Consider the following 22226-nt stretch of genomic DNA (forward strand, 5'->3'; position numbering starts at 1 on the left):
GGGAAACTGTTTTTTTAAATGTGCATATCAGAGCATCAGAAGTGCCAATGGAGAGGACAGGCTGTCTCACTGGCACGATTTCTCTCTCCTTTCTGCTTCCCTCATTTTGTGAGCTAACCCAGGGAGGAAATTAATCAATTACCTCTGAATATTCAGTAGTTCTGAGACTCGTATGGAATTGGGTATAATCACATTTCAGTACATGCCAAATTTGCCTAATTCTAAATATATTATGGGACAGCGAATGCATGAATATTTATGAACACAGGAAGTCCACTCCACCTGGGCTTCATTATCTACATGCAGGAGGTAGAAAAGAAAGAGTTTAAAGATCTGGTCAGTGATACAGCCCCACTCCTGTCCACTCAGTTTGCGTGTCCGTCCCCAGTTTGTGGGCGATTTGTTGTAACTGATGTCTGCAGTCATAACCTTGAAGGATGAATTTACATCTTGTCTGTTCTCCCCCATCTAGACTGTATCAGGATTAACTGTACTACCAGTAAGTGACTCTTTCCCTCTCTTCCCTCATCCTCTCTCTCCTCTTTGCCTCTATGATACTGAATACAAGTGCCCTGTATATGTGTACTACTCATTTGTATGTATGTGTGTGTATGTGTGTGAGTGAGTGTGTTTAGAAGTGTAAAACATTGCAGTTATGAGGGCTCTGTGTTGTGGCCAGCAGGGCTTTGAGTGTTTGTTTGTTTTTTCAGTGTGCGAGCTGACTGTCAGGTAAGGCTAGTTTTCGCCTGTGGGCTGCAGGAGCCTTTGGGCTCCCTGGCAGCCATTTTCTAGGAATGTGAGAAATGGAGCTGACTGCAATGGGAGGAGAAGCGATTAAGTTTCTCACTCACAGATCACACTCCAGCTCACGCCATTTCCAATTACCCTCGCCCAGATCATTTCCTCAGAGACCCTCTCCTCAAATCCCCCCTCAGCCTCGAGCTTTCCAGCCAATGACTCTTTGTCTTTTCTTTTCCTTTTCTCATCTCACTGTTCCTTCATGGTCACTGCAGAAGGAGAGGAGGAAGTGTTTGTTTTTAAATGAAAGAGGAAAATGATATGAAAAATATATATATATATATATTTATTAACCAAAAATGTTACCCCCATGTTAACCCCCATGTTGTTTCAACCCAGTATTACTTTCTTCCATGAAACACAGAATGAAATCGTACACGGAATGTCTGTGCTGCTCTTTTCCTTGCAACCAAAGTGGATGATATTAAATGTCAAGCTCCAAAATGGACAAAAACAAGAAAGAAACATGAAAGTTGTCATATATTATAAATTCATAAAAGTAGTCAGTGCAACTGGTGCACTATATTCCAAGTCTCTAATGATCATTTATCACTTGCACTTGTATTAAATAAAAAATAGCAACTTTGGACTTGCTTCTCCAAGACTGACGTAATGTTTCACATTTTTTAAGCACATTTCTAAAAATTAGACTAAAGAAAATACGAACCCTTACAAAAATTGAGAGTTCATGGCAAATTTGTGGCAAACTTGCGGAAAATTGTCCATTGTTGCCAAAGCTTTACCACTGGTTCACCACTACCGTCGAAGAGCTGCAAACTTCTGGCAAACATTTGTGGCAAATCAAAAGCTCATTTGCATGTGAAAATAACAAGTGGCAAGAGTTTGCAGCTAGTTTAGATTTTTTGTAAGGGAATGGTTGCGTGTTTCTATCTACTATGTCATGAACAATATCTTGAGGGAGCCACCTTGTCATGATGGAGCAGCTGAAGACCTTCTTACTTTGGGGAGAGTTTTATTTGCGGGACTGGAACAATTGTACCCCGTTTTATTAAATGTTGCCAGGAGACGGCACAGAATAATTGCAATATATAATATAATGAGGGCTGTAATGGCTGCGATGTCCACGCGCCGCCAGCCTCCATTTACCTGGAAGTGCCTATACTCAAAACAGTTCTGGCGGATTGTGAGGACCCACTTTAAAGACCAGCTGTGGGTTAAACAGTTCCGAATGTCAAGGGCTATGTTCGACCTTGTGCCAAGATCTGTTCTTTCATTGTGCCAGTCACATCAAGCTATTGCACACTTATAACACGTGCACTAATGGTCAAAACACGTCGTTGTTTTGCAAGTTAGTGGTTCCATCACCTTAATGTGCATTTTAACTAATGAAAACATCCACCTCCTCCTAGCGCATTCAATTTTAAATGAATTTTGAGAGTTTATTTGCATGTCAAGCATTTCCATTCAGGATTTCTTATGCACAATTTCAAAATGTGCATAAAAATAGCTGGATGGAAACCCAGCTATTGACAACAAACTCCATTTTGCCTCACGTCACTTGACCAATAGGGGTCATTAGAATGGCAGGAAAGTAAGTAAATGATGACATTTTCAATTTTGTGTGAACTATACCTTTAGAAGGAGAAGAAATGTGATGAAACAGATAGGTGTTCTCCATCTCTGTGGGCTTCTCCAATATATTTTTCTCACCCCCTTTTTTTATTATTATTTCAGAGCTACAACATCTCCTGGCATCGATTTTTGAAAAGCCTCTGGGTAATTAATGGCAGTCTCAAAAGCCTCTTTCAAGAGTCTTTGTAGTGACTCATTATAGGATGTTATGTCCCCAAACTGCCATTGCTCATTCACATTCAAAGAATGAACGCAATGATCAGCTCACAAACTATCTGACTAATATGACTTTGCATCCAAATTTGACCTTCAAACAATTTGTGCTTTTCAGTGTTGCATAGTAACAGTGAATTGGTTTATTCACAAAAGTAGGCGAGCCTGAGTTTCTCATCCAATCAAAAGCTTCCAGAGATTTCAAGGATATTGGCTTTCATCAAAACATTTGAAAAAATGCTTTGTCCCTAAGTTTTACCTATTTTATTTTGTTTCACCACCCTTACAGGCGTTTTTAAGAGAGTTGTTTTTCTTTATTTTGTTGCGACCCTGAGCTCACTACATTGGCTAATTTGACAATGAGGCAGTCATCTGTGTTAACCTGAATGCCCAAGATAACAAAGCACCTGAGCTTCCTTTGGGGGGTTAGCTGCATTCTTTCCTCTACTACTTCCTCTGCATTGGAGCAGAACACACTCTCAGACACAGTAGTCTTTTAAACAGGCCAGTGATAGATAAAGCTAAAGATAAATTCAGTGGTTTGCATAAAGAAAGCATAGGAATGCATAGGAACTTCGATAAATATAATAACTCAAACTGTATCTCTGCACAGGTGGTAACTGGTATACATACATTTAATATATGGTTGGTATAACTTTTGTACATGTACACAGCTACATAGAGAGAGATCAACAACCACAACATATACCTGTGGTGTGTTCACACAGGATACGTTCTCGCTTTAAAAAAATAAAAAATAAATAAGCTATATTATACACTCAAAACACTCAAGGTGCTTTGTTTTTAACTATATACATTAGTGGAGAAAAAATAGACAAAACTGGCCATAGTTTGCCTAAAAATAAAAAACGACAATGTAAAAGCTCATGTAAAAGGTTTTATTGGGTACGGTCATAAACGGTTTGATCATAAATAAATCAGCAGACCTAGATTTATGCCTATTACACTGATTTCTCTCTGCATATAAACACCATTACCAACATTCTAACAGGTTGTCCAATGTGCGCAAGGGTTGTGTGCATGCCTGTGTACGTTTGGACATCTTATGAACAAACTCCAACATGATTATTTTAATAACACCTTGCGCTCAATCTTCGCAGAGACACGTTTACCGTTGACAAGTGGGAAGACATTTCAATGCAATCAGAACACACTTTCCCTGAATCAAGAGATTCATGTGAATTCAAAAGAACCTAATTTCTCTGAAACAACCTCCTCTATAAATATACAGCAGCATTGCCATTTACCGAAGCAGCCATGTTCATAAATATGCAGTAGCGATGCTCTTGTTTCATTTGTGATACAAATAGATCAGAGGACAGGGTGAGAAGCAATGGAGAGAGTGCTAGCCCTAAGAGCCTGAGAGAGCAAAACTCACTGTGTGTGTTTAAGCGTCCGAGCGTGTTGTTTGTTTTCTGTGTTTACTTTATAAGGTGTGGCTGACTGTACACGTTTCAGCCTTTTTTTCGATATTGTGGTCTTATCCTTTGAAAAAAGAGGTCCCTATTCAGATACCACAATTTCAACCCTAACCTGGCCTAATTTCTGAGCAATAGAGCAGATGGTCACATAATAATGTCCCCCTTCATTCCATCACGGCCTCAGTATCCCAGTTTGCCGCAGTGATGTTCAGCTCTGGGCAGGATGGCTGGCTTTGTTTGTGTACCACTGGGCATCAGACCCAAAACTTTTATCCCCCCAGATTGGCTCTTTAAATGATTTGTTGCTTTCTGATGAAGCCCCAATTTGTTTCCGAAAGTAAGCTATCCAGAGTCCTAAGAGTTCAAAGCAATGGCGTGCGTGCACAGACATCTGCAGGGACAGGGGCGAAAAGATTAAAAAGGCAGAATGAAATGTGCCATAATGTAAAATGTTATATATATAATTGTACATTATGGCACATTTCAGTCTGATGTTTTTGACCAATATTATTATTATTATGAAATTTCCTTAAGAAACTCGACATCTTCTCAAAACAATGCAACAAAGGAAATAATACCTTTGTAAAATATACCCAATGAAAATAAACACTTATTAGGCTCTTAATGATTTAACTCATCTCTATAGAGAAAATATGAATATCTGAATGCAAACATGGCTGGTTTGTTTCCTAATATCTAACATCATTCAAACAGAATTGTATTAAGGTGATGATATGTACTTTAAAAACCTGCATAACACACATTGGTTTTAGCTGTTTTCCTCGACAGTGTTGGTTAGAATTTCAGGCTGTCTAGCCGTTGGAGAGGTTTGAATTCCTACCTAGCGCTTTAAGGTAAAAAACTCAGTAGAATTCAAATGGGTCACGGAAGTTTTGAGGTTTGTGCTGCGATATCGAGAGAAACTGTATTGAGTATTGCAAGTGATCCCGCTCTGCGTCTCTGTAGCACAAATGGGAAGCCAGCTGCACTTGTGTGCACTTACATGCTCCAGAGTTAGCACGCACGGCAATCATGTGAAACAAAGCTGCACATGTCAGATGAGAAGTATTTAGAACACAAGATGAATATTATTGAATTTGCTTCGGAGGATGAATGTCGTTTAAATTGATTCTCCTCATCATCTTATCATTCACAGGGATATTAGGAACCAGCAGCTGCTCTTCCTTCCTGCTCCATTTCTCTGACAGAATGTGTACTGCGTATGTGTAACGTGAACAGAATGCTGTGCATATTTCTAGCCAAATTTCTAGCAGTTTATCATGTCTACTGGTATATCGCTCACCCCTATATACTGTATATATACAGTATATACTGAATATATACAGTATATAGTTCATTGTTAGTTCATGATACCTAATGCATTAACTAATGTTAACGTTCAACCTTAAGTGACTGCTACCTAATTTTGGTGCCATTAAGTTACTGGAACACCATCCTTACACCTATTCCTGGGAGAAACGCTGTAGCAAGTAGAATGGTTGAAAGTGGAGGTACAGTCATGGGCTCAAGCCATCAGACACTTACCTCCTCAAAGCACAACCTTGCTGATTGTGCTGGGTGTTTTTGGAATTGAAGGAGCAAAACAGCTCTGACTTGCCGATGTGTGAAACCCAATGTTACCGGGAGCTGTCAGGATTTTCCACATCTTCCTCACAGTTGGAAATCTACCCACACAGCAAGGAACCTTGAGAGATAATTCTACACTTCTGCATATGAACAGAGGAAGTTTTCGTGTGGGACCAAAAAAAAAAAGGTGTGAATGGCCCCATGAAAACCACAGGAACATATTCCACATTGCAAAACACCCAATAGTCAAAGCGAGTGCAAATATTTTCGATGAGTATCTAGTCACCTGCCGATAGAGTGGTTACAAGGCCGCCATGTAATAAACACATTAGAAATGGAAAAGTTTTGCACTGTCATCCCCTGCCGAGAGTTTACCTTTTAACACTACACACAGAATCATCAGGTTTCTTGTTTACATTCTGTTGTTTCAATTTACAAGTCACCCAGGAAGCAAACTGACATGTCATCATAATTTCCTGGGTTTATTCTAGGTGAACTATGATTCTTGGTTGTTAATTTATACATATGCTAATGCATTTTTTTCACAATACAATATAAATACATGAACTAACAATAACCAATAGTAAATACATTAATTACAGAAATGGTTCACCCAAAAATAAAAATTCTCTCATCATTTACTCACTCTCATGCCATCTCAGATGTATGACTTTCTATCTTCTGCTGAAAAAAAAACAAAGATTTTTAGAAGAATATCTCATCTCTGTACGTCCATGCAATGCAAATTAATGGTGACCAAAACTTTGAAGCTCCAAAAAGCACATAAATGCCTCAAAGTAATCCATAAGACTCCAATGTTTTAATCCAAGTCTTCTAAAACAATCCAATCGGTTTTGGGTGAGAACTGACCAAAATATAACTCCTTTTTCACTGTACATCTTGACAGCAGTCTCCTTGGCCATCATGATTTCAAGCTCGATTACACTTCCAAGCGCCATCTAGCTAGCGCTCTGCGCATACGTCAAGCACTAGGAAGTGTAATCGAGCTTGAAATCATGATCGTGCATAGAGACTGCAATGGCAAGATGTACAGTAAAAAGTGAGTTACATTTTGGTCTGTTCTCACACCTCCCCACACATACGTTTAGCTTCGGAAGACATGGATTTAACTCCTGGAGTCTTATGGATTGCTTTTATACTGCATTTATGTGCTTTTGTGAGCTTCAAAGTTTTGGTCACCATTCACTTGCATTGTATGGACCTGCAGAGCTGAAATATTCTTCTTAAAATCATTGTTTGTGTTCTGCATAAAACAGAAAGTTATACACATCTGGGATGGCATGAGGGTGAGTAAATGATTAGAAAATTTTCATTTTGGGGTTTACTATTCCTTTAACCTTAAAGAGAGTACTAAGATTTAAAAAATAAAAATAAAAAAAAAAATGTTCATTAACATATAGAACATTAATAAAGTGTGGCTATTTGGTAAATTTGTACATGAGAAAAGGATATGAGAGGCAGCCATTTTGTTTTTTCTTACATGCATGTACATGGATTTTAATTCAATTCAACCTTCGAAATATATATGCTTTATGGTAATATCTGTCTTCTTCTATCTTCTTTCATGACAAGGGTTATTTTGCTCCATGGACAAGGCTTCTAATTGTCTAAATCTATGACAAAAAGACAGATTCAGGCATTCTAAGATAAATTAGATGTTTTATTTAAGCTCCAGTGGAGAAACAGAAGCTGAGGCTTTACATGTTTGAACAGCCTGCTATTGGGCAGTCTCATCCCTGTTTTTTATCCTCATTAATTATCTGTGTCAGCCATAGCTACTCCTGTCAATTGCGTTTGTGTGTGTTTGTGAACGTTTTTCTTCCTCTTACACGAAGAACAAGCCGTTGCCAATTAGGGACTCTGCCTCCCCCCAGGGTGACAGTATGTTCAACTAAGAGTGCTGTCACATCAGCTCATGGGTTGTTAATGTGGTCTGAGTGTCAGCAAGATGAAAGATGTATATTTAGAATATAGTGGGGTCACTTGATGCTCTCGGCTATATCAGGCTATAGGTTGAGAGCAGCATTTTGGTTGGTTAGAGGTTTTCACATCAGGGGTCCATATTTTCACCTTGGCTCTATGATATGTACAGTCGCACCGTTGTAATGGATCGGCTGTTCGAATTTTGATGACCTTTAAATTGATTTCTATAAAACCTGCTATATGCAACAGATTGAAATGTGAGGTGCATTGGTTTAAGGTTGTGGTTTGATGTTGTGGTTATTTTTCATGGTGTGATGTGAAGTAATGTTTTAGCCTGCTCTGCTCTGTTAACCAACAGAAAGATAGACGATTTCCTTTCTTTCCTGAACTATAATTCCATCCAGATTGGGTATCACTAGTATTGGTTTTGCTCTCATGTCCTGTTGAGATGACTTTATATTTATGGGGTCCCAGAGACCTTATTGATGTACATTTAAAAATAATGACAATTTCAAAATTAAGCTCTTATTTTTCCTTCAATTTTTTAATAAGCTGCTCTGACTCTGACTAATCAAAAAAATGTTTCCCCAGAAATGTGACATCCATTCTAATAGCATTTCTGTGTGGGGTCAATGTGACCCAAGCAAAAAACATTGTAGTAAAATACAATTACAATTTACAAATTACAAAAAATAAATAAATAAACAACAGAAGTATATATATACACCGTGTGTGCACTATAGTTCAAATCAAAATCAAATCAAATCACTTTATTGTCACACAGCCATATACACAAGTGCAATGGTGTGTGAAATTCTTGGGTGCAGTTCCGATCAATATAGCAGTCGTGACAGTGATGAGACAGTACCAATTTACAAAAACATAAAATTAACACATCACAATTTAAAGTCTAATATACACATAATTACACACAACACAATATACAAATAATAACATACACTGTACAGTATACAATAAGCACTATATAGATACACATTATTCAATAAAATTAAAAAAGTATATATAGTAGTATATATAGAATGTACAGTAGGTTGTATTGTACTGTATTGACATTCAGGCTGTCGGTTGATAGTTAGAGAATCTTGTGAGAATCATTGCATTATTTAATGTGTCATATCTGATGTGTCAAACATAAGTAATGTAACAGTTTGTTTTTTTATGGAGGGCAATTGAAACATGGTATCAATTTGAACTTTTGTTCATAATCAGTTCTTGTAAGATTAGGAAAATTAATGAAGTATCAAACTGATAGTTCACCCAAAAATGAAAATTCTCTCATCATTTACTCACCCTCATGCCATCCCAGATGTGTATGACTTTCTTTCATCTGCTGAACAGAAAGATTTTTAGAAGAATATTTCAGCTCTGTAGGTCCATACAATACAAGTAAATGGTGACCAGAACTTTGAAGGTCCAAAAAGCACATAAAGGCAGCATAAATGTAATCCATACACCTCCAGTGGTTAAATCCATGTCTTCAGAAGTGATATGATTGGTGTGGGTGAGAAACAGATTAATCCATTAAATACTCCACTTTCACTTCCACATTCTTCTTGTGTTTTTGGCAATTCGTATTCTTTGTGCATATAGCTACCTACTGGGCAGGAGGAGAATTTAGAGTAAAAAAGTAATTTAATATCTAATCTTTTTCTCACCCACACCTATCATATCACTTCTGAAGACATGGATTTAACCACTGGAGGTGTATGGATTACATTTATGCTGCCTTTATGTGTTTTTGGGACCTTAAAAGTTCTGGCCACCATTCACTTGCATTGTATGGAGCTACAGAGCTGAGGTATTCTTCTAAAACTCTTTGTTTGTGTGCAGCAGAAGAAAGTCATACACATGTGGAATGGCATGAGGGTAAATGATGAGAGAATTTTCATTTTTGGGTGAACTATCCCTTTAAAATGGCTCTGGGGTCTCTGAGACCACAAATAGAACATGTTGGGTAAATATGTTAAACAAAACATTTTCAGTTATTTTAGTTCCCACTTTTACATATTACTTGTGAGCATTGGTGACTATTCAGTTCCAAAAGAGCTGACTTCCTCCGTTCTCAATATAAGAATACAGCCCTCTCTCAAAATGGCTGCCTGTACCTGCTTCACACTGTCTCTTTCTCAGCTCGATGAGCTAGATATGAGTGTATCTCATCTCTCCTGGCCGAGACTTTTTGTGTGCATGTGTGTGCGTGTGTGGTCTGCGTTCTCCTGCTAGCCCTGTCCTGTCAGATTGTTCTAGCCAGCCCCTGCCTGCCTCTGTCTTATTTAACTCTGCCCTCTCTCTCCACCCTGGGAGATGAGAATCAAAGTGACCGGACACATGCAACCATCTGCCCCAGTTCCATGGCAACGAGCTGCCCTCCCAGGCAGAGGGAGAGGCTTTTTGTCTTTGCTGCTTGTGAGTTTGTCTGAACACAACTCCCTAATAACGCCGTAGCAGACCTAGACCTTGCTAGTCTCTCCAATCCAGCTGTCCAATCACACACTGTCACCTTTTCACATATATCCTTTGCAGTAATGGTCAGAGGCTTAAAAAAGCACCTGTCATCTCTTGTATATTGCCTGAGGCTTAATGGTACTGCCCCTCTGTGTTACCTCTCAATGGTCGCTTTTTCTTAGATCAGAAATGTACTGCAGAGATCTTTCTTTAGGGGGAGCTGTTGAGCAATGTATTGCCTTACATGCTGTATCTTTTTTTCTTCCCTGCTGGCTCATGGCCGGCTGATCTGGATTCATAGTAATTGAGAGCAGGGAGGGATAGAAAATCGATTGGGAGCCTGGCAGTTCTTTAATGGCAACACTTTTTACCTGTTATCAAGTGAGATGGGCTGCAGGGGCCCCTGACAATGACACGCTACCCTCTTAGCGGTTGTCTGACTGATTAGGAGAGACAATGACATGTCAAAGAGAGAGAACGGCTGAAAATCACAAAGCCTCCAGGCTCCTCTTCACACTCTTTTGTCATCTGGTGGAAGCTCGATTGGAGCCCGGAGGTCTCGGGGCCTCCGTCAAATTCACAGCACATGTGCACGGGATAAGGGGAGGCTCTACAGGCGAGAAATTGCTTTCTCAACTAGAGTTTACAGTCTATAGTTTTTGGATATGCTTCCTAAACCACTCAGGAATTGTAAGGACGTGAGACGCATATGCAGCAGAACATCTCTTATTTAAACAGAAGCTGACTGGTGCCCTCAGTGGTGTTTGTCAGAAAAAAACAAAAACAAAGAATTGTTGCATGGCTCCATCTAGTGGCAGAAGTAGAGAAGATTTGTTCACTGTACCTTACAAATGCTAACCTGTAGGGGCTACTGAGTTGAATTTTGGGGAGATAATGTTTAGTTTATGCTAAGGAGTGATCACCATCCATTTTCATTGGATAGAAAAGAGTAGCTTTTTGCTCTTTGCATTTTGATTGTAAATCCTTTTGTGTTCCACAGGAAAAAGGTCTGAGTATGAGTCTCGAGCGACATGAGGGTGGGATAGATGAAGACAGAATTTTCAGTATAAATGATATGTAGAATGTGCAACTCAACTGGACTAACCAAATTTTAGACATATGAATGGGGGATTTCTGCCACAGCGTTTAGGATAATACGTTTACTAACAATCATCGTGTAAATTACCGTGAATTATAAAAGATAACTTTTTTTTTCTTTCTTTTTTTTTTAGGAAGTTGAGTTTGAATGGGCATGACACTTCTATATTCCATTAATCAGATTGGTTGGAATTAAAGACCCATAATTTATTGAATTTATTGTTGACTGACACAGGGAATCTAAAATGGTTTTAGCAATACTGCAGGATATGAAGAAAGATGTGTGAATGTGATGTGTAAAGTTGTGTGACAGAATAATTGAGTGAGCACATAATTTTTTCCTTCGCTCTTTCTTTATGAACCCTCTTCTTTCTTTATCTCTACATGCCTCTCAGTCACCTCTTTTTTAGTTTATCCCCTTTTTACACAACTCCTGTTCTCTTCATTCTCTCTCTCTCTCTCTCTCTCTCTCTCTCTCTCTCTCTCTCTCTCTCTCTCTCTCTCTCTCTCTCTCCCTGCCCTCTATGTTAATGGCTGTGTGGGACATGTTATAGGTAAAGGTCCAGAGACCATATTTTCGGGCCAGAACTTGAATGACAACGAATGGCACACAGTTCGTGTTGTCAGGAGAGGCAAAAGTTTGAAGCTAACAGTGGATGACCTGCAGCCCTCTGAAGGTACAGCACGTGCTCTCACTATATCCACAACCCAAATGTTCACACATAAAATGAAGAATCAAATGAAAAAGGCAGTACTTTTCACAATGTAATGCAATCATTTTTGGTTCCTTGCTGGGCTTACGGGCATGTATTCAGCACTTTAAAATAGACTTGCTATTTCTCTTAATGCTGATGCATTTGAGGTCAAACCACTGAAGGAACACATTATACTCACATAACCTTACTGATTTTAGAGTGAGAGAACTTCCTCATGGGAAGCTTGAAAAGAACTTTTTAAAATATTTAGGACTTCCTTTCCTCCCACTGGATCTCTCAAAAAGATCAAGTTGCCTTTTATTTCTACATGTTCTCTGAAATCCTTCCAAAATGTAAGAAATTGAAGAGGCTTTAGAATTTGCTTGTTAATAATGTTTATAAAAATCTCATTTTGTTGCATCAAATGTGACTCAGCGAACTTTTGCAATGCTGGCTGTGTCCGAAACTAAAAAATATGCTGCCTTCGTAGGAAGTATACTGAGGTAGGAGGGCACCAGAGTATGTCTGAACTCAATGTTTGTTTAACATCTTGTCTACTATGATGTCTTCATCTGGTTTTTGAAAGCAGCATAGATGTATCCTTGCTGCATATAATATTCTACAATCCAGTAAGTGCAGTTGGTGGAAGGAATAAAAATGGTGTTTGATGGAGCAGTTGAAAAAAGTAAATGAATTATTAAATGTCCATGTATTCAATCTTTCAAATTATGATTCCATTACTCACTTGAATTTGGTCTAGATTAGATCGTCAGATGTGACGTTATGGTACCTTGGAAACCAGTTTCCTTAGAATGTAAACCTTCATACAAAGATGATGTCTGTTAAGTCATTGACTAACTGGGCGGCTTTCGGTTTCGGCCACAGCCACTGTGTCATGTAACATAAAGTACCCTGCACTTCCTGTATTAAATGTGTCTTCGATTATTCGCCCTGGTAAGGTCAAATCACGGGGGACCACACGCAGCTTGAGTTCCACAATGTGGAAACTGGCATCGTCACAGAGAAGCGTTACATGCCTGCCGTGCCTTCCAACTTCATTGGACACCTGCAAGGCCTTTCCTTCAATGGCATGTCCTACATTGACCTGTGCAAGAATGGGGACATCGACTACTGTGAATTGAATGCCATGATCGGCTACAGGAGTATTGTGGCAGACCCTGTGACCTTCAAGTCTCGCTCTAGCTACGTGACCCTGCCCACCCTGCAGGCCTACTACTCCATGCACCTGTTCTTCCAGTTTAAAACTACCTCCCCAGATGGTCTCATCCTTTACAACAGAGGAGACGGCAATGACTTTATAGTGGTGGAGCTGGTTAAAGGGTGAGCCCCATTAACTTTTAATATGCTACGGTTGATTTGAATGGATATAATAATGTATAATAAATATTGTATGTGCTTGGATGATAATGAAAACATGTTGATGTCTTTCACTAATTGTCATCATAACTGTGTCCATGCAGATATCTTCATTATGTGTCAGATCTGGGGAATGGAGCTCACCTCATCAAAGGAAACTCCAACACACCTCTAAATGACAACCACTGGCACAATGTGATGATTTCACGAGATACAAACAACCTCCACACTGTCAAAATAGACACCAAAATCACCACACAGACTACCATGGGAGCCAAGAACCTGGATCTGAAAGGTACATGTGGTATTCTCTTTATGAGAATTATATTTTAGTTGTAGGGCAAAATTCATAATTTAAGAAATGGCTTCAGTTTAAATTGAATTGGCCCCACCCTGCAGGATGTTGAATTTGAATATGAATGTAATGGCAGCAAGAGGAATTTACTAAATTGCAATTCAAAGAAATTTAGTTAATGGCTGTAAGTGACAAACTTCACTTACAGCCATTATAATAATTTTATTGAATTTGAGTGTATTTTAATTGTACATCCTTAAATTTGAAGTCAAATTAGAATTTGGTATCCTGTTTGCTACCTCAATTCAAAATTAATTCAAATTCAGAAATTGAAATGCCATCTCAGATGTATATGACTTTTTTTCTTCTGCAGAACACAAATAAAGATATTTTGAATAATATCTCAGCTCTGTAGGTCCATACAATGCAAGTGAATGGTGGCCAGAACTTTGAAGCTCCAAAAATCACATAAAGTCAGTATAAAAGTTATCCATAAGACTCCAGTGGTTAAATCTATATCTTCTGAAGTGATATGGTAGGTGTGGGTGAGAAACAGATCAATATTTAATTGCTTTCTTACTATATATCTCCACCTTTGACCAGCCCCAACCAGTAGGTGGCGATATGAATGAAGAATGTAAATCGTCAAAAACAAAAGAAGAATGTGGAATTGAAAGTGAAAGTGGAGATTTATAGAAAAAAGGGCTTAAATATTTATCTGTTTCGCACCCACACCTGCCATACCACTTAAGAAGACATTGAATTTACCACTGGAGTCATATGGATTACTTTTATGCTGACCTTATGTGAAATATTCTTTTAAAAATCTTAATTTGTGTTCAGCAGAAGAAAGAGTCATGCACATCTGGGATGTCATGAGGGTAAGTAAATAATGAGAGAATTTTCATTTTTTGAGTGAACTATCCCTTTAAGAAAAGTATTCTATGTCACCCTGTGCCTAATTCTATTTTTTTATAATTTTTTTTTTTTTTTTTTTGCCATTTAAAGGTTCACTAAGTTTTTGCTTATTAAAAACGTTTTACACAAAGAAAAGTACATGTAAACAAAACAAGCAAACCAAACAATATAACAACAAACACAATATACTATACAGAGAATAATGGAGCCAGTCAACAGTATAGTCCAGAGTGATGGTATATCAGCAGGATTGCGATCCAACAGACAGTCCAAACAGAATGAATGCAAGTGAAAAAGATCAAATGTCCAAACAACAGGGATTCATGAAACAAACTGCTACGTCCTGCAGCTCTCACGACACAGATCATGGCTAAATGTTACACGGCGGTCAACGGCCGGCAGAGAGCTCGTGATCGAGTCACGGGTGCACAGTCACAGTCCAGTGCGCAACAATGCGCGAAAATTAGTTTGGATTAAATCCAAGAATGTCCATAATAGGGATGTGTGTATTATGAGAAAAACAGACTAAAAATAATAAAACAGAAGATAAAAAAAACATCTTCAGTGTAAAGCGGCAGTGTTTAATGAACAAACTTTCAGTATCCAGGACGATGGGGGTCAGTAAAGAGTGCAAAAAAACAAGTACTACTGGGACCGATGGGACGAGTAAGAGCCAATTAAATTCACCTTTAAAAGTATTGTTATTTAAACTCTTTGTTTATTGCAATAAACTATGGCACCAGCAGAGGGCAATGGTGTATATTTTCATGTGCTTTCACATAGCGTGCTCCCCTTACAGTTGAATTGAAAATAGATTGTCAGTTAGACCATAATATTTCCTGTCTCTACAGGTGATCTGTATGTGGGAGGTGTGGCCAAAGAAATGTATAAGGACTTGCCAAAGCTGGTGCATTCTAAAGAAGGCTTCCAAGGCTGCTTGGCATCTGTAGACCTGAACGGCCGTTTGCCAGACTTGCTGTCAGACGCACTGTCTAATGCTGGCCAGGTGGAGAGAGGATGTGAAGGTGAGGAAAACGGTAGGAATGGGATGGGAAGACACGGGGTTGGCTTACCGTATCCCTGCACTTGATGACTGCAGTCTCCACCCTTGTCTCATCTCATGCACTCATGTTCATTCTTTTTGCTTCCTGTTCTATTCACTGTTCTATTCACTCTCTACCTTGGCGGCTGTTGTTGTGTTTTTCCCCATGCTAGGCCATTTTTGAGCAGTTTTAAGGTCCTGTGTTCTTTTCCTCTTGTGGAAACTTTCAACTTAGTGAGCAAGTATGAAATATCACCTATATGACCATTGGTGGTACTAACATTATCAGAAGGCGGGCTAGCGGCAAAATATTTTTACAAATATTTTTAAATGCTTTACATAAAAATGTAAAAAAAAAAAAAGGACAATATACACTACCGGTCAAAAGTATTGAAACACTTGACTGAAATGCTTCTCATGATCTTAAAAATCTTTTGATCTGAAGGCGTATGCTTAAATGTTTGAAATTTGTTTTGTAGACAAAAATATAATTGTGCCACCATATTAATTTATTTCATTATAAAACTAAAATTTAATTATAATAAAAAATAATTGATGAAATGGATGACTTGGACCAAATAATAAAGAAAAGCAGCCAGTAAGTGCTCAACATAGATGGGAACTCCTTCAATACTGTTTAAAAAGCATCCCAGGGTGATACCTCAAGAAGCTGGTTGAGGAAATGTCAAGAGTACATGTCTGCAAATTCTAGGCAAAGGGTGACTACTTTGAAGATGCTAAAATATAACACAGTTTTGATTTATTTTGGATTTTGTTTAGTCACAACATAATTCCCATAGTTCCATTTATGTTATTCCATAGTTTTGATGACTTTACTATTATTCTAAAATGTGAAAAAAAAAAGAAAAACAATTTTTTTAATAAAGAATGAGTAAGTGTTTCAAAACTTTTGACCAGTAGTGTATATTTAGAGGAAAATATAAACAGATTTAAAATTTGAGTAATTGAAAATAAAAAATAAAAAAAATCATGAAATGAATTGTTTTATTCTATTGATAGCCCTAATATTATTCAATACCACATGATATTGGAATTATTTATCATATTGATAATACTACTTCGAATGTATAGTTTTCTTCTGTTTGTGTAGTTGTTTCTAGCTGCAAACTATAATCATACCAGTACTTAAAAAATTTTTTGTTAAGCTAAAGAAGAGAAGTGCACCAACTAAATTAGCAGTGCAGGTTGCATCTAAGGTTGAAATAGTGTTTGAGAGATTGAAAGGAGACCAGATGAGGACATGAGCACTAGTATTAGGCAGCATTAATGCCCACTAGAAGGAAGACATCAAATTCACATCAGCCCTTTGTAGTCGAGGAATCAAATCTGCACACTAAAGCCACTATACACATAATAATGGACATGTAAAATAACATGAATGCTCAATAGTTCCCATTAACAGTATATATATTAAAATAGACTGAAATGATTAAATTATATGGTAACACTTTACAGTAAGGTTCCCTTTGTTAACATTAGTTAACTCCATTAGTTAACTAACAATGAACAATACTTTTAAAGCATTTATTACTTAGTTCATGTTAATTCCAACATATACTAATATTTGTTTAGAATCAAAAGTTGTATTTGTTAACATTAGTTGAAGCACTATGAACGAACATGAACTAATAATGATAAATAGTATTTTTATTAACTAATATTAACAAAGATTAATAAATGCTGTAAACAATATACTGTTAATTGTTAGTTCATGATGCATTAACTAATGTTAACGAATGGAACCTTAATGTAAAGTGCTTCCAATTATATTAAATGAAATAGGTCATGCAGCAGCTTTTGTTAAGGCGCCTATATGCACTACAATAAGATAGTGGCACTCTAAAAATGAGCATAGACACACACATTTACACACTTTGTAGTAAGGCTAATTATAATCAATATAGACTAAACTTAACCCAAATACTAGCCCTACTTCTATAAGAAGATATATTTAGCTAAATTCAGTCATTTTGGCCCATAAATATGTGACCCAAAAGTACATACACACATATATTGTATAAATGGCATGTCTGCTATTCTGTTGCACATAAATCTTCAATGCCACTTAGGCATGTAAACATTGTATTACATTACATATGAATACATTTAAATACATCCTTTTGAGTGATGTTCAAAGCAAAGCTACGACACTGGCTTTTATCATATCTGTTCCCCATTTGTCTTTTTTTTCTATGTCTCTCATTGTCTCTCATTAACTCCACCTCTTTTCTTCCCCAAATCTCTCCAGCGCTCTGTCTGCCCTATTTTTTCCTTATTCTTCTCTCTTTTCCCTTACATTTTTAACTTAGTAATTTGTTACAGTCACAGTCATTCCAGTGCCTTTACTAACATCTTATATATTTTGTTTTCTTTTTCGTTTGGCTGACAAAAGTTGCATTGCTGAAAGCTGACTTGCAAGGTAGATAGATAAATGTGTGTTTAAACTGATGCCCCTTTTTTACCCCTCCTCCAGTGTGACAGTCTGATGTCATAGATCATATTTGCTCAGCAGCCAGTCTAGTAACTCCATCACCGTAAATACAAGCACTTTAAACACTCCTTGTATTTACAGCCCCGGCCTTAAAATGTCTCAAAGTGTCCTGTGTCATAGTTGTCCCTCACTTCCCTGCCACTTTTTTTTGCTTTGGAGCTTACATCTGTTTTTTCGTTTATTGGAGGCATGCACCCCCCTTCCCTTCTTCCGACAATGCCCCCCACCTACTGCATGCAGTCTAAACTCCTTCCACACAAAAGCGCCGGAAATAGTCTAAAGCTTTTATCCTCCAATAAGGGCTTTAAAACTGGATGGAATTTCCCAAACGCTTTGGCGATCTCTCCCGTGGATTCAAACACAGATTACTCTACTCAGATAGATAACACTCTGTTTAAGAGAAGACTCGTCGGGGGCGCGTGCCGGCTCTCTGTTTCCATGAGACTTTAAATGAGCTTTGCTCAGACAGATCAGGTGAGACAGCAGGAACAGAGCACATCTGTATCTCTCTCTCTCTGAGCCAGACTCACTTCACTTCCTGCTTTTCCTGAGTCATGTGGCAGAGTCACAAATGTGTGACTGACTGGCCAAATGGCTGAGTGATGGTGAGGAGGGAGCATTTGAGGTCCAAGGGCCTGTTTTACATGCCGGCTGATGTAATGAGAGAAATGAGAACAGAAGTGTTTCTGCAGGCTATAATACACCTGACCTGAGCCCCCCTCCCCCCAGTATGCTTCTGTAGACAGAACACAAAATGAGCTGTTCCAGACAGCCCCCATTTATCTTACAGCCCTGTGTCCTCAGGGAGTGCTGCTGCTTTAAACACACCTCAGCAATACCAGGAGCAGATGTTATTATCACAACAGAGCCCTGTATTATTACTACAGCCAAACACTGCAGATTACTGCCAATGCTACTCTTTCACCACAAATGCTGGGGGTGATGCTTGGATTGCACTTTAAAATCAAGTCACCTGTCCATTTTTAATGTCTTGATTAATGGCACGGTTTATGAATCTCATAATATAAAGATGTAATGGTTTGGACCTAGTTTATATTAGGTGTATTTAACTACTACGTGCAACCCTTCCTAACCCGTACACTAAACCCTAACCCAAATCTGAACCCTAACCCTACCCCTAAACCTACCCGTACCTCAACCTCAGTAGCATCAAATTTGAATCTTGTGAGAAATTTGCAGAACAAAATGTAGTTACACAATAAGTACATTGTAATATATATCTTAATGTTAGGACATAGTCATTGAATGTATAGTTCACCCAAAAATTAAAAAAATTCTCTCATCATTTACTCACCCTCAAAGCATCCCAGGTGTGTATGACTTTCTTTCTTCTGCTGAACACAATCAAACATTTTTTGAAGAATATCTCAGCTCTTTAGGTCCATACAATGAAAGTGAATGGGTACCAAAATTTTAAAGCTCCAATAAGAATCTACTGTAAAGGCAGTCTAAACATAATCCATTGGTTAAATCTATTATCTTCAAAAGTGATATGATAGGTGTGGGTGAGAAACTGATCAAAATTTAAGTCCTTTTTTACAATAAATATTCTTTCACTTCCACTTCCACATTCTTCTTCTTTTATTTTTGGCGATTCGCATTCTTCGTGCATATCGCCATCTACTGGGCAGGAGGAGAATTTATAGTAAAAAAGTATTAAATATCAGTCTTTTTCTAACCCACACCTATCATATCAATTCTGAAGACATGGATTTTACTACTGGAGTCATATGGATTTCTTTTATGCTGCCTTTTTGTGCTTTTTCAAGCTTAAAAAGTTTGGTACCCATTCACTTTGTAGGACCTACAGAGTGGAAATGTTCTTCTAAACATCTTCATTTGTGTTCAGTAGAAGAATGAAAGTCATACATATCTGGGATGGCATGAGCAGTGTTAATCTCGTCAATGGAATCACTGACAAAAACATTCATTGACAAAGGGTTTTTTGATTTCGTTAACGAAGACGAGACGAAAAAGGTGCATCATGACATAATTAAACAATTTTATTCAAGTATACTATTGACGAAAATATGACGAGATAAAAATGAATTTAACAGTGCAAGATATGAGAAGGTTATTAGATATGGATTCATCTAACCCATTAATAATTGGGGATTTCTTCACTTGAGCTGCATGAGTTGAACACAGGCAACATGAACCGCTTCAAAACGGGGTAAATACCTCATTCAAATGCATCCTGTTTATGCATGATTTTAATCACTATAGTAGCCTATATCCACAACATATATGTAATATAACAACTTACATCTCCACAGTGAAGCAAATGAACAGGTGAACTTGAACTAAACAACACTCTAGTCAGAATATGCATCATCTGCATTGCACAACTTGAGTTGTGAAAACACTGTTTCCGTAAGAAACACACTACACACAATGTAATATCCTTTCACGGAAAATTAATAAGTCTCTAAAGCATGAAGAATTCAGAGTACAGAAGGCTAACTTCTAAAATGTAGCTAATACTTCAATCTATTCATTATTATTTTAGGAGCTCATGTTTTTTTCACAACAAGGACAGTAGGCTATGTATATGTTTTATGTTTAAATTAGAAAATGTTTATAAATTTTTTCCATAAATGTTTGAATATTTTATTAAAGTTTGTTCTGTTACAGTTTTTTGTCCATTTTGCACATTGTCGTCAACTAAAAGATTTTATTTTAGTTTACTAAAATTATGTCATTTTTGTCAGACTAAAAATGACTAAAACGAACTAAAATATGAGACGACGAAATATTGACTAATTTTAAAGGACAAAAGACTAAAACTATGACTGAAACAAAAAACTGTGAAAAAAATTTACACTGGGCACGAGAGTGAGTAAATGATGAGAGAATTTAAATTTTTGGGTGAACGATCCCTTTAAAGACATCTAATATAAAGTGGGACCAATGATTTTTATACAACTGTTAGTTCCGGTCCTCTAATCTGATTGGACTAGCGCTGTTCCAAGAGTGCCTATATTTAGTATAACAGAAATGGGATGCTTCACTGTTTGTATCATTCCGCTTGTCTGTGTTTGTGGTGTTCCAGACAGGCTGTTAGTCTATGCAAACTATTTTTATTAGCACAACATAAATAGACAAAAAAAAAAAAAAAGAAAACACCTGGCCATATTATGTCAGTTACTCAATATTAACTTCTTGTTTATAGAACTGTTGTTTAAAAGCAGTATCGCACAATCAATGACATCACTCTTGCTTATATGGTATTGCTTAAATATGAGCTAAAACAGTACGAATTACACTTTATTTTGTGTAATCACACTGGAATTGAAAGCTATACAAAATGTCAATTTTCCTTCAACTGGCTTCCTTTTCCTTTACATTAGTTACGTTAATACATTTAACCTATTAAACACACATTTGTGCATTTTAATTTTCTTAGCCCACCTCAGATCCCTAAACAGTGTCAGAAAAAGATTAAATATTTAAAGTAGAAGATTTTGTCCTCATTGGTAGCTGGTTTTTCATCTTGATGGGGAGTGAACAGATGGGACGGTTCTGTGTGGCTGTTTCTGCTGCAATAAAAGCACTTCCTCTAGTGTGGATTTTATGTCATAAGGGGGCTATGAATTTATATACCCCTCTTCTGTCTCTTTTTTTTTTCCTCTTCTCTGTCATCTGTCTTTGCAGGACCAAGCACTACCTGTCAGGAGGACTCCTGCTCCAATCAGGGCGTGTGTCTGCAGCAGTGGGAGGGCTTCAGTTGCGACTGCAGCATGACATCATTTGGAGGACCGCTCTGCAATGACCGTGAGTCTATCACCTCTTCTGTTTTTCAGCTACTGTAGAAAAACACAAAACACTGATCCAGAAACCACCCAAACTAAATTCAGTGCCAGCAACTGTACTGCTGTCGTGTGGTATTCTTAAAACATTAGTCAATTAGTCAATAAACACATTTCCACCCATTCATACTCAATCCACACACACACACAATAATTCATGATACTTTTTTAAGTGAGATTAAAAGAGCCAAGATTCTGTCAATGCACCAAATGTCACATGTCATATTGATTTAAAATGGAATCTCAGTGATCATTAAGCCTGCTATACACTGTATGATTTTTACATTCCTATAGGATTGTTGCTTTTCAGACTGTGCGATATGAACGTAATGATATCACCATGGCACACTGTGCAATATTATGTCAGACTATACGATACACATTGTAGCCGACATCGAAAGTGACTCGTGTTACAG

General features: G+C 37.6%; 1 protein-coding gene across 15 annotated transcripts in view; it reads left to right on the forward strand.

Moving 5' to 3' along the window:
* Positions 1–22226, forward strand: part of LOC127423416 (neurexin-1a) — a 261207-nt gene that overhangs the window by 157670 nt on the left and 81311 nt on the right. For 7 of the 15 annotated variants that reach the window (XM_051667681.1, XM_051667692.1, XM_051667689.1 and 4 more), the window contains 6 exons: positions 473–499; positions 11696–11818; positions 12796–13177; positions 13318–13508; positions 15278–15451; positions 21656–21775. In XM_051667681.1, coding sequence (XP_051523641.1) covers positions 473–499; positions 11696–11818; positions 12796–13177; positions 13318–13508; positions 15278–15451; positions 21656–21775 — 1017 coding nt within the window. Of the gene's footprint in view, positions 1–472; positions 500–11695; positions 11819–12795; positions 13178–13317; positions 13509–15277; positions 15464–21655; positions 21776–22226 lie in introns of all 15 variants that reach the window. The other 8 variants (XM_051667679.1, XM_051667680.1, XM_051667688.1 and 5 more) reach the window with 3 other exon arrangements.

Source organism: Myxocyprinus asiaticus, chromosome 32 (genome assembly GCF_019703515.2).
Source record: "Myxocyprinus asiaticus isolate MX2 ecotype Aquarium Trade chromosome 32, UBuf_Myxa_2, whole genome shotgun sequence".
Taxonomy (NCBI): domain Eukaryota; kingdom Metazoa; phylum Chordata; class Actinopteri; order Cypriniformes; family Catostomidae; genus Myxocyprinus; species Myxocyprinus asiaticus.